This window comes from Phyllostomus hastatus, unplaced genomic scaffold (assembly GCF_019186645.2).
Source record: "Phyllostomus hastatus isolate PE091 unplaced genomic scaffold, TTU_PhHast_1.1 phas_scaffold_385, whole genome shotgun sequence".
NCBI lineage: Eukaryota > Metazoa > Chordata > Mammalia > Chiroptera > Phyllostomidae > Phyllostomus > Phyllostomus hastatus.
In genome coordinates, this window is record NW_025334026.1 from 7569644 (window position 1) to 7583153 (window position 13510).

Here is a 13510-nt window from a genome sequence, read left to right on the forward strand (position 1 = left end):
TCTTTTGGCATTGAAGTGGCTCATCAGACAGAAATGTGAATGTAGGAGATAGGTCCACTGCTCTGCAGTAGAAATGACTCTTCTTTCTTCAATTCTTCAAACCATTTATCTCCATTCTCTGCCAACTGAAAATCTATAAAAATTCATCTAGGAATCTGGTGAAACTCATGACTCTTCCCTGGATGTCTGGAAGCGCCCTGGGCAATTCAACCATGTGTGCTCAGTGTTGTGAGGTTATTCCTGGGTAGAAGCTGGGATATCCAAGCTGATGAAGACATATGGCAGGATTGTACTTTTTGGTTAGAATTGTTGAGGCTATAAAGTTACACTTAGACTCTGACTAACATCATGGATATACATGCCTGGAGATGAAAATCAATGGCCTTCATCATCCCAGCTATTAAGTGCTGTTAGTGGCGACCTGTGTATCCACAACCACCTCCACTGTGCAGTAGCAGAAAAATATTTTCAAATAATCAGTATCTTGAACTTCAATAATATGAGTAGATACACAAAAAACTATACAGGCAGTAAGGAGCCTCACTACCACCAAATCATAGGGACCTTATGATGTGGGATTGAGGGTAGGTAGCATGCAGGTTGAAATCACGTGTGGTTACTGCTTATGAGTGCTACTGAATCTCTCCCCCTTCACAGCCCATGGGATATGATTTGTGTCTGACACCCTGGGGCAAATGTGAAGGGCTGGGTGCAGGCAGAGACAGAAACTCTGAAGGCTGAGGGGATCTGTGCAGACCAGAAACTAGGCAGCAAACCAGCATGCATCAGTATGAAGGGTGGGGGGCTCTGGCTTTGATGAAAACTCTGCTCCAGCTTTAATGATAGATTTGAAAAAGCCATTAGCCAGTCAAATTTGTTATCACTCATCCTCATGTTGGATGGCATTGGCCCTCATTGAGATAGCATGCTTATCACTCCACAGACATTTATTCCCTATTTCCATGGTGGGATACACCCCAGTGGCAACTCTCCTGCTCTTGAGGAGCTTACAATCTAGCATGCCAGATAGCTATTTAAACAGCTATTTTACAATGTAGGCAAAATCAAGGCCTATGAGAGAATTTCAGAGTTGTATGAGGTTCCATGGGCTGAAGCACGTAATTGTGTACGGATACAAGGGGAGCTGCAGAGAAAAGCGCTAACAGAAAGGATTAATTCTGAAACGCCACCCTGACCAAATGTACAAAATACAGCTTGCATTGAGAAAACAAAACAAGCAGGTCAATCCTTGAAATAATCCCGTGCAGCCCACAACCTAGGTATGTGTTCTGACCAAGAATCGAACCCAGAACCATTTGGTATATGGGATGCTGCTCTGACCGAGCAACCCAGACAGGGCCCCTTAGATTTTCAAATAACAAAATGACAACAACCAACCCAACAGCCATCCACTGTGAATGAATCAAAAGTATACATTTTTTGGGGTCAGATTGACAAAAAAATTTTTTAGTGTTGCAGAATTTATTTATAAATTAGTTCACGTGTACCATGAGATGAAAAAAGGCTGAAAACCGCTGATAGAAACATTTCTTATAGCTCAGAAGCATTACTCAGATGTGATCTACATATGACATGCCTTGAAGCTCCAGCTTTTGAGATGAGAAAAACTTAAAGCAGTGTTAAAGTAACTGCTTGCTTCTTTTTCCCAACCAAAGATGCAGTTATTGAACATTTTTAAAAACTATTGACTTTTGCCCTGAAACACTACTTCAACTGTTTAATCTGGAAATAAATTACAGTGTAAACTTCATTGGTTAAAATAATTTCCAGCAGCTTCAACTTTATATCATACAACTAAAATGGTAAGAGTGAGGGTCATCTTAAGGACTATACCAAAATAGTAGTTCAATTTCAACATTAACAGTATGTTTCCATGTTATCAAACAAGAGTATTTTTTTGGCACAAGAAAAAATATTGACTTCATAATTTCAAAGACCTTTTAAAATAGGACATTTCTGGGAACTTGGATTAGCAGTAAATTCTGTTAGTAAATTAGCAGTAAATTCAGGACCTGTTCAAGTTAAGGACTCTTTTTCAGTTAAAAATTTCTGTCCACGCCCTGGCTGGTATAGCTCAGTGGATTGAGCGTGGGCTGCGAAGCAAAGTGTCGCAGGTTCGATTCCCAGTCAGGGTACCTGCCTGGGTTGCAGGCCATGACCCCCAGCAACCGCACATTGATGTCTCTCTCTCTCTCTATCTCCCTCCCTTCCCTCTCTAAAAATAAATAAAATCTTAAAAAAAATTTGTCCACAAAATATACCTGTATATTTTGAGTGAAACCTAAACTTATATTCTAGAATCTCTCTTCTGATGAGTATATTTAAAAACACTTGCACGTTTGTCCATTTAAGTGTTAATACTAAAATAAATTCAAATGCCTCTCAAATATCAGCTAAGATCTATCAGGTGTTTATCAGAACAGGCTCAGTTCAAAGCATACTGTTCATACTGCCGTAGTTAACCCTGCTAACCACTCTCCAACCCCACCAGGTAAGAGGCAGAGGGGAACACAGGGAAAAAAGCATGCTGTGCAGAAACACAAGGCACAGTTTAATAAAAATAAAGAGTGGTTTATTGATTTCATAATTTCAGCTGTATTAACATATATTATAAACTTTAAAAATTAGAAATAAACTTTTTTTTTTTTACCAAGAATAATCTAGGTTATGGCAGCATTTTTAATGAAAATTATTTAAGTCTTGCACAGCCATATCTATTTTTCAGATAATCAGGAAGTCATCATCCAAGCTTTGTATTAGGCCACAATAGAGTAACCCCTGTACACACATTGTTTTTTCACCAAATGCTCCCTTTTTGTTATGTAGACATATCCTCCCCAATATTAAAATGTACAAAATTTAACTTTTTGCTCACAAGAGCCTCCTCAAATAACTTTCCCCTTGGAAAGCTACAAAGGCATGAAGACAGCAAAATGCTGCTCTGGACTTTGTATCTTGAATTTTTCATTTTTACCTATGACCCCAATTTATAAATAAAACTAAATTAACCCCACATTATAATACTTACTTAGCAACGTATTTTTATGTTTAACACAAAGATGGAAAACATAAAATAGTCTGAGCAAGTATTTGGCAGACCACAGAAAGAAAACAGGACTTTGGGAAGTGAAAATGTTTTAGTGTTTCAAAGCTGAAGAGACTGATGAATGTCATTCAAATTTCTCATCTCCTTCTTCCACGTCTTTCAAATTGAGCACTTCCAAAGAACCTTTGCCCTTTGTCTCCTTTTTTATTAGCTCATCAATTTCTCTGAAGCAGCCCGGGTCAATTAGACACACCTGAAACATTTAAAACAGCTGTTTACCACATGAAGAGGAACAACACAATAGAATGAACACAGCTTCAACTTCCTCTAAGACAAACTCACAATACAGGGTCTGGCACAAATAACACCCCTGCATTGGCTTGTGTGGCTCAGTGGATTGAGTGCTGGCCTGCGAACCAAAGGGTCACTGGTCTGATTCCCAGTCAGGACACATGCCTGGGTTGTAGGCCAGGTCCCCAGTAGGGGGCGTGTGACAGGCAACCACATATTAATGTTTCTCTCCCTCTCTCTTCCCTAAAAATAAATACATACAATAAAAAAAAAAAACAAAAAAACCACCCCTTTTTATTACAAAATCATAAGTATGTAATTCTGTAACATAACAATACCATGCTCAAGCACACCCCATGGCATTTCAGGTGAAATGTTCAAATTAAAACTATATATTATTACACTCATATTATTACTCTACCAACCACACTCAGGCAGGCGTTACTTCTACAGGACCTGTACTTTCCAGATAGCTCTACTACTACAGTTTTACAGTGCGACACAGAGGGTGATGCACAGGGCAGCAAGCGGCATTGCAGTTCAGCCCATCTGTAAGTCTGCATGGAGGTTCCTGTGACAAAGCATTAACTTTGCAGTTTAATGTTTAAAGACTTATCCAGATCCCTCAGCTTGCTGTAAGACAAAGTAGTTGGATTAGAAAACTATGGTACTTTTCCTGGCTGGCATAGCTCAGTGGATTGAGTGCGGGCTGCAAACCAAAGTGTCGTAGGTTCGATTCCCAGTCAGGGCACATGCCTGGGTTGCAGGCCATGACCCCCAGCAACCGCACATTGATGTTTCTCTCTCTCTCTCTCCCTCTCTAAAAATAAACAACAACAACAACAACAACAACAAAAAGAAAGCCCATTTCTTTATTAAAAAAAAAAGAAAAAGAAAACTATGGTACTTTTGATACCAAAACTCAGCATTAAATTTTATAGTTCAATAAAATCATCCCTTTTCATCCACACCTGAAGGAGAGAAGCTAGAAGGCCTAGAGAGAAACCATGTATAAAGTTTTGAAAGGATTGTAGAACTTTAGACTATCACATCTAAAGTGGAATGATCAACAATCCTCTAGAGCGCATTTATTTCTAAAGCTGCTGCAAAGTGTAAGGACATAAATTTGCAGAAAGCTGAATATACATTATGTCTGAAGCTATAGAAGCTATTGTGACTCAAAGACACAATAATTTTATTGCTTCTTTAAAATGTTCTGTGATGCCCAAGTCAGGAAGCTCATTTGGTTAGAGCGCCATCCCAACAGGCCAAGGTTGTGGGTTCGATCCCGGTCAGGGCACACTGGTCAAGAATCAAACAATGAATACGTAAATAAATAAGTGGAACAACAAATTGATGTTTCTCTCTCTCCCCCTTCCTCTCTGTAAAAAAACATGAGGCTGACCAGCATGTAGTCTTTTATTTCTTCATAATGTAAGACTCATTGTAAAATATACTCTCTCACCTAAAATCTGGGTAAGTCATTAAACATAGAGGTTAATGCCTTGTTACATGACCAACATGATTTTATCATAAATAATTTAACTAGAAAACAAAGGAACAAAAAAATTTTAAGTGTTCTTAATTATAATTCAGCTCTACTTTGACCTTAACATTTTTACCTAATTCTAGGTAAAATGTTTCTGGAAATGTCTTACTGTTCATATCTTCTAAATGTTTGTTATACGTTAATGACTAGTGAATAAACTACTTTGGTAACACAGAAGCAAAGAAATAAGAATACTTTAATCTTACAATTTCTAATTGCTGACCGTAGTCTTCACTTTCTATAACCTTGATCAGTGGCTTAAGCTTTTCTTTCAGCTTTTTCCCTTCATTCAATGGGAGAATGAACCGAAGTCTCATGTGAGCACGTTCTATCTTCATTTTCTCTTTTAACTGCTTTATTACTTCCAAAGCCTATCAAGACAAAATTGAAAATGTTTGCAATTTCTTTGCTGCTTCTGCTGTCTTATTTCATAAGGTATTCAAAGCAAAACTGTTTCCATCTAGCTGGATTCAGCAATGGTTTCTTGGACATGACATGAGCATAAGCAAACAGATTAAAAAAATAAGCAAATTGAACTTTAAGATGAAATACTTTTGTGGTTCAAAAAACTGTGAAGAAAAAAAGACAACCCACAGAATGGGGGAAAATAGTAGTAATCTAAATAGATAACTACTACTATCCAGACAATAGAAAAACTCTTACAATTCAATAATAAAGAGACAAATAACCAATTAAATAGTGGTCAAAAGATCTGAACACTGATTTCTCCAAGAGAGACAACAGGTCAATAAACACATGAAAATATGCTCAAATCATTAGTCATGAGGAAAGTGCAAATGAAAGCCAGAAGTTAACCCCAGGATGGCTATAATCAAAAAGGCAGGCAGTAACAAATATCGTCAAGGATGTGGAGAAATCGGAACCCTTGTACATTGGTTGTGGAAATGTAAAATTATACAGCTATTTTGGAATGACTGACAGTTCCTCCAAAGGTTAAACATAAAGTTACCATATGACTTAGCAATTTCATTTCTGGGTATAGAGAAATGAAAATGTGTCCATAGAAAACCCATAATGAAATTTCATAGCATTATTCACAACAGCTGAAAAGTGGGAACAGGCCAAATGTCCATCAACTGGTGAATGAATAGATAAAATGTGGTATTTCTACACAACAGGATATTATTCAGCCATAAAATGTTAATAAATATTTGTCTATAAAAACAATGTAAGTATCATAGCAAGAATGAAATACTGACACATGTTACAACATGGCTGAACCTTGAAAAGGTCACATGTTGTATGATTCCACTTGTATGAAATGTCCAGAATAGACAAATCCATAGAGAAGGGGTTCCAAAGGCTTGTGAGAGGGGGTAACAAGGAGTGACTGCTAATGGGCATGGGATTCTATTTGGGGTAATGAAAATGTTCTCAAATTAGGTAGTAGGAAAGGCTGCAAAACTTTGTAAATATACCAATGAATCGTACACTTTCAAAGGATGACTTTTATGGTATGTGATTATGTTTTTTAAAAAATCAAAAAAGCAAACTTACAATGACTCTTTAAAAATCCAAGTTTTATCTTTAAAGGTTTGATTTTGGATAGAAAGATAAGAATCCTATGTATATTTGTGTTTAGTTAAAAAAAATTCAATTTCTCCTCTACAATGCATATCCTTTCCCTAGCCCCCCCAAATCTATCAGTCAGCTTTCAAGTAGTATAATTATTGCAGACCAATTACTTTAATGATTTCAGAGAAAAGTGATTTTCATGAATACCTTCTGATAACATTAAAAGCCACTAACCTGCTGTTTTGTACTCTTGTTGATTTTGACTGAATAGTGGATGTCCTTCATTGCTCTCTCGATAAGGATAACAGTGTAGGGTCTCTTTGTTTCAGGGTTCACACATTTGTCAGCTACAATAGTTGCAATGTCCCTAAACATCTGCTCCAGCTGTGTCTGCCGTTCTTTATCTGATACTTGAACTTCTCCTTTAGTCAAAATCTAAAAACAGTTCCAACATATTTAAGAAAGCAGTGTCTTTCTTACATACTATTGTTAACTGACGAGAATAAATAAAAAGAAAATTAAATTTCATCCTCTGTAGTTACTGAAATGTAGGTAATAATTTGAGCTTTGACTAAAGAATGGATTATCTTGTGCTACAGAATATCATTTATTTGGGATTAGAAGGGGAAAAGGCAATCTTATCGAAGGGTCTAAATGATGAACTACTTGAAAAGAAATTCTATTTTCAGGTATATTACTTTAAAAATACATAAGTTAACAAAGCAAGATGTAGTACAACATTGAATTTCTAGAATTTTGACAAAAAACATCTATGGTCTTTGTATGGTGACAATGGTTAATAGACTTATCGTGACGATTACTTCATAAGGTATATAAATGTTTAATCACTGTATGTCTACTACACTTAAATTTAAAAAAATCCATGTCCTGAATTATTAAAAGTGATATTGTGCAGATCAAATTACTGCGTGTCACTGTTCACTCCAAAAAAAAATAATACTTAAGTTTAACATACCTCTAAGTACATACACTACAAATGGATACTAGGGTCAGTTATGCTGCAGCTGTTAAAACCCACCTGCTTACAGATTTCAGTCTGATCATCTGTTCCAAATGCACTGATGAGATCTTCCTTCTTTGCAACCTGACCCTTAGAAACATTTACAAACACTGAGTGGGTCTGCAGAACTTCATCAAGGTCTTTTTCCCTAGTGAGGACAGGAGACAAAGTCCTAAGTCAATACTTGAAACGTGGAAATTCATTTATATTATTCATACAAATGACAAGAAACAACAAAGACTCCTAAAAGGCCCTCGGTGCTGAGGAAACATTTTCAAAAACTCAGAACCCCATCTGTAATCGCATTTATTCACTGGAGAAAAACGTCGTGAGAGGATATATGAAACGGTGGGTGTGGGTGTGGGTCTGGCTGCTGCCACTGAATACCGATCCCTAGGTGGCAGTAGTGAAGACACTACGCACTTTGATGATACTGAGCTAAGATCTGTGATATTAGTTGCACTAATATAACTAATATTTGTAAGATTAGTCTCTGTCTTTATCATTATTCTGGCAAAAGGACTATAATGTGGGGGTTTCTTGGCTGTAGCCTTTGTGACAGTATCGAAGCAAAGCAAAACCAAACTCCAAACCAACAACCCAAAACAAAACCGAACCAATTAGAAAAAAACAAACCCTCTTGGTTTAGGCGCTACGCTCGGGGAAAAAGATGACTTGTCATGCTTCCAGCTGAAAAAAGTTTGTTATTCCTTTCCCCGACGACCCCAGCTTAGCCCATTTATTCGACCTGAAAAAGGCCACCTCAGAGGTTAGCAACTCCTGCCGAGGTCTGGAGGGAAAGGGTCACTCACACGCCGCTCCGCCAGCCGACGACTTTGTTTTTGTAGCAGGCGATCTCGAAACGCTTCCCAGCGCGCTTCATGCGTACCACGGCCACATTTGTTAGGCGGATCTGGTTGGTGGGAGTGAAGATGGACATTGTGGCTGCTCAGATTTTGGGTCCACCCAACAACGGCACACCTGCGCCACCGGCCTGAGAGCCACTTGCGCGTCACTGTAACGACCCGGCGTCACGCAGCACAGTCTCGCACGCAGAGAGCTAAGTCGCGCGACTGACTCGGCCTAGCCGGCCGCCACCACACACTGGACTGACTTACTGCGCAGGCTTCAGGTTCTGCGAAAACCGAACCGGGAAGAGCGACAAATAACGCCTGCGCAGTGTCGCTCTTACGACATCATTCCGTGCCGGAAAAGGCAGGTGCCTTTCTTTTGGTAAGATAATTTCGTCAACGAGATAACGAGCTCTGATTAGCTGTTGAAGCTGCTATCGGGAGACTGTCTCGAAACTCGGCGCGGGTCTCGTAGTTTCACAGAGTTCAGGGCCACCTACACCCACCTTAACCTTTCATACGAAAAATTTTTAACATCGAAACAGAAGAAAAAGTGTAATGAACATTCATGTACCTATCAGCCCGTACCAATAACTATACATATTTTACTATTCTTGTTTCATTCTTTCTCACTTTTTTTTTTTTGGTTGTAATTTAAAGCAAATCATCATAAGGTTTAGCTTTAAATACTTCGGTCTATCCTAAGGTACACCTAACACGATTAACTATAATTTCTTCATATCCTCTAAGAGCCAGTCCGTAATCAAATTTCCCCTACATAATGCCCTTTTACAGTGCGTCTCAACAGAGATGCAAACGGGCTCACAGATTTCACTTGGCTGATGACGTCCTTAAACTCCTTTAACGTCACCTTCCCGCTCCCCACCCTTTTTTCCTAGGCGACTCTTGGTTTGACACACTCATCCAGTCCTCCTCTCCGCCAACTACGGAGAGTCCGGAATCGCTCCAGCTGCCCCGCCACGAGATCTGGGCGTTCCGAGTCTTTGGGCACGCCCCTTTCCCCTCTGAGCCAATCCAAGCAGGGCCAGCGAGCTCCGGCTTCCTCCTCTAGAGTTCTAAGTGGTGCTCCCTTCTGGGCCCTATGAGCCAATCCCAACGAGGTTGTGAGTGGCATGGCTGCCCCCAGTTCTGCGATCTCAGGTTGTAGAGCTAATGCTTCGAGGTAGTGTTGACTACTGGTACTCAGATTAGCCGCCAGGTTTTTCAGGTCCGCGGTTGTAGTCTCCTGTGGTGCCGAAGAGCCCGGGCTTTGAGGATCATGGGTAAGGGCCCCAGGCGGACAAAGTTCGTGAGGCAGGAGGGGAGAAACCGTGTTTTCTGAGACTCTCTCGGCGGAGTGGTGTTCTCAGAACCCTTCAGAGATTGTTGCACTTCTCAGCACGGGTATAGCCGAGGGCAAGGGAGGATTGATCTTTCCGTTTGACTTGGCTTTTGCTTTTTTGCTTCTAACCTCAAGTAAAGGGCAGAGAAAACGGACACCCCGCTCCCCGCTTTACCAATGTGTATTGAGGACCTTTCCAGGGTGGAGCATCCTCAAATGTGAACCCCAAGTTTTAGGCTTCACCTTTTGAAATTGACCCCAGGTTTAACATTTGAGGCCAGGTCCATCCATATCTCCCTTCAAAAAATGGAGCATGGGGACAGTTATTTAAGAACCTGTTACAAGTAGCCATGGGTCTTTAAAAATAAAATGAGAAAAAAGGGAATAGTTTTAGTGCTATGTAAAGCCTTTCTCATGGAGCAAGCATAACAGCGAGATGAAGTCATAATTTTACACAAAGTGTTTGGACTCTGTGTTCCCTTCTCTTGCTTTCAAATGCTGCCAAATGAAGGATATATATATATATATATACCCAACATAGAATTCCAGGTGGTTGTGGTGTGTGTGTGTGTGTGTGTGTGTGTGTGTTTGAGTTAGCATTCTAATTTTATCATGTTGCCACATAATTTATTCTTAGTGTTGACTTTTTGTATATTAGCCTTGTTGAGTATGGAGGTTGGGAGTTTTATTATTTTTTATTTTTTTAAGATTTTATTTTATTTTATTTTTTAGAGAGGGAAGGGAGGGAGAAAGAGAGAGAAACATCAATGTGGGGTTGCTGGGGGTCATGGCCTGCAACCCAGGCATGTACCCTGACTGGAATCGAACCTGCAACACTTTGGTTTGCAGCCTGAGCTCAATCCACTGAGCTACACCAGCTAGGGATATATTTTTTTTTAATTCTTAAAGTAAGGGTGGACATCTTTGTATATGTAGCTTTAAATAAAATTACATGTATGTATCGTTTTAAATTTAGGTCCTTCTTTGGATTCATGGGACTTCTCACCTTTAATATCATTATGGATAAACAGATTTTACATATATTTGGGCTTTGCCTTTGCTATTAGCCTTTGGATTTGTTTCCAGATTGCCATCAGGAAGCAGGTAAGTGGAGTTATTTTTTTATAGGAGAGTATTTAGGCATTAGATTTTATAGAGAGTTTAGAATGAAGGTTGTCTCAGGCATTCAGAAAAATGCAGAAAATCTAAAAGGAACTTTAAATCACTTTTATATTTACTCTCTAGACATTTTTTAATGCCTAAAAAACTATTTTCAATTTTTAAAGGTTATGTTATATGGATTAAATTATTTTATTCTCACCTTTTCTTTGATGTGCTGTGGATGTCTCATTCTTAAGATGCAAGAAGATTTTGTAATGAAAAATTCAACTTTTGTAAAAAAACAAAACAACAAATCTGTCTTACATCTTTAAGGGGTAGTAGTCTCTTCCCACTGATTATGGATCAGAAAATAAGTTTCTGCTCTTACCCTACTAAAATACATTATGAATGAAATGTATAGTTTTACCTTTGAATAATACTTTTATTCATATAATACTGTAATGGGAATCATTTTGGTTTTAAGAAATGTGGGTTCTGCTCTTTTTTTAAATTTTATTTTAATCATTGTTCAGGTACAGTTGGGTTCTGCTTTTTAAGGATCTAATTATACCGAAGGGTTAGTATTTGAGGAGTACACCCAGAAAGATTAGGAGAGTAATAAAATGGGTCAGTATTTGTGCTATTTTTCATTCCTACTGAAGTTAGGAAAATATTCAAACTTGATGGATTTGTGTAGTTGTTTATCTTCAAGGACAAGAACTCACAGAAGAAATCAGTTCCCAAAGCAACTCAGGATTTGATGACAAATGGTTATATCTCTCATCAAAAGAAGGAAGTTTTTGTGTCTGGAGTAAAGATTTTCTATGGTTCCCAGACTGGTACAGCCAAGGTAAGAACGTTTTTTTTTTTTGACTCTTCCACCAAGGAGATATCTTCATTCCTCTTAGAGAGGGAGGGAGGGAGGGAGGGAAAGAGGGTGGGGGGGAGAGGGAAAGAGAAAGAGAAACAATGATCTGCTGCCTCTTGTATGCCTTCCAACTGGCGATAGAACCCATAACCTAGAATGTACCCTCACCGGGTACCTCAAACCTGCAACCTTTTGGTTTATGGGATAATGCTCTAACCAACTGAGCCACACTGGCCAGCCAAGGTAAGAACTTTTTATGACACTTTTCACTGGATTTCTGATCTTTTAAGAAAATTCCTGAAAAGTGCCTTTTAGCAATGAACTAAATTGGTTCTCCCATCTTCTTTCATCTTCTTTTTTTCCCTTTTCCAGCATCTGTTTTTCATTTCTGGGATGGTTGGTAGGTTTTATCTCTGTGCTCAATTCCAGGTGATTTGTGGTGCCTGGTGGTCATTGTTGTGAGGTATTTTTGTTGTGAAGCTTGCTTCTGTCTAAGCAGAATGGAGAGAGTTGCAAGTCCATTATTGATGCCTGTTGCTATAGAAGTAGGGAATAGTGAAAAGTGAGTGGCAGTAGTAGTATCCATTTTGGGGGTGCTACTACTACCCATGTCTGGGTTGGAGCTTTTTTTAGCCATTGTGCTGGACTCTTGGACTCTAGTTTTGAAAATTTTTTTGCATTAATTCTGCTAATATTTCTGCTAATAGTTCTGACAGGTAGTTCTGCCATCCATTTTTTCTCCCTTCAGTTTTTGTGGTTCTAACTCCTGTTATTTGGCTGTTAGAGGTTTTGGATGGTCTTCTGTGTCTCAGGCCTTTTTTTCATACTTTATGGTAACTTTTTCTTTTCATTCTGTCTTGGATTTTAATTCCAAATCTTTTTTGAATGTTTTGTGTCCACTATTAATTTTTAATTACAAAATGTCATTTTGCTCAATTTTTATAACATTTTGTTAATAATTTAGCAATATATTTTAATGAACTCCATTTCTGTTTCCTTAGTTATCAGCTTTCTCAGTTTTTCTGCTGCTGGTATTTCTTTTTCCTGCTGCTTGTTCTCATCATGTTCTTGGTGATCCATGGTTTTCTCTTCACATTTAGGACAAAATGATGGTGTAGGTGGTGTGGATTTTCTTTGTTACTCTGAACAGATTTGTTTTCTGTAATTGTAGATTTTCACTGGATGCTCTGTGTGGGGTGGGTCGGGGCATGCTGTGTGACCTATTGGTCCCACATCTCCCTCTAACTACCACCTCATTTTTTAAAGTACAACTCCTTGAAAGTATCTGTGCTTGTGATTTCCAGTTTCTCTACTCCTGTTTTGGTTAAACCACTCAGTTAGGCTTGCATGCTCTGACATGCTCCCAGTGACTTCCATTTTGATAATTAATTCATAGTTTTCATCTTATTTGACTTATTAGCTGCATGACCACTCCTTTCTTCTTGAAATACTTTCTTCCTTCAAGTTTTAGGTAGTTCTTGAGGTTCTCCTCCAACTTTGCTTTACTATTACTTGCTGATTTTTTCCATCTTCTTGGCCTCTAAAGATAGTGTCTCAGGGCACAGCCCTTGAGACTGTCTTTATCTGTCTGCATTTACTTTACTATCTAAGGGATCTTGTTATTTAGAGCTTCAAATTCTATAGAATTTGGCAAACTTTTTCTATAAAGGGCTAGATTTTAAAAATTTTATATGTATGTTTTAACAGCCAGTGCTGTTGTGGAACAGTCAGCGGGGTCCTATTGCTTGACGCCTATAGGCAGAACTCTGGAGTCAGAAATCTGGTGGAAAAGGAAAGGGCTGTTTATTTAAAGGCCATACAGTTTTGGAATACTGGCAGGTTTCTGCCTCAGAGCTGTGCTCCCTTTTACCCTGTGGAGGTAAT

General features: G+C 38.7%; 2 protein-coding genes across 2 annotated transcripts in view; one reads left to right on the forward strand and one right to left on the reverse strand.

Annotated features, from left to right (window-relative positions):
• Positions 1 to 2571: 2571 nt before the first annotated feature.
• Positions 2572 to 8633, reverse strand: SBDS (SBDS ribosome maturation factor). The gene is made up of 5 exons (XM_045819601.1): positions 8277 to 8633; positions 7483 to 7612; positions 6678 to 6878; positions 5114 to 5278; positions 2572 to 3320 (listed from the first exon to the last, which is right to left on the reverse strand). Exons 1-5 carry the CDS (start codon positions 8402 to 8404, stop codon positions 3192 to 3194), a joined length of 753 nt encoding a protein of 250 aa, XP_045675557.1. The 5' UTR covers positions 8405 to 8633; the 3' UTR covers positions 2572 to 3191.
• A 794-nt stretch (positions 8634 to 9427) lies between these two features.
• The window catches only part of LOC123806514 (S-adenosyl-L-methionine-dependent tRNA 4-demethylwyosine synthase TYW1), a 181116-nt gene continuing 177033 nt past the window's right edge, over positions 9428 to 13510 (forward strand). The window contains exons 1-3 of the mRNA XM_045819700.1: positions 9428 to 9598; positions 10634 to 10761; positions 11456 to 11608. Coding sequence (XP_045675656.1) covers positions 9595 to 9598; positions 10634 to 10761; positions 11456 to 11608 — 285 coding nt within the window. The 5' untranslated portion in view covers positions 9428 to 9594. The remainder of the gene's footprint in view (positions 9599 to 10633; positions 10762 to 11455; positions 11609 to 13510) is intronic.

Excerpts from the sequence above, each read along its gene's own strand:
- SBDS (XM_045819601.1), bottom strand. The coding sequence starts at position 8,404 with ATGTCCATCTTCACTCCCACCAACCAGATCCGCCTAACAAATGTGGCC. Across the intron at positions 5,279-6,677 it reads ACAAGAGTACAAAACAGCAG|GCTTTGGAAGTAATAAAGCA; the intron begins GTTAGTGGCTTT and ends TTGTCTTGATAG. Across the intron at positions 3,321-5,113 it reads ACGGTCAGCAATTAGAAATT|GTGTGTCTAATTGACCCGGG; the intron begins GTAAGATTAAAG and ends TAAATGTTTCAG.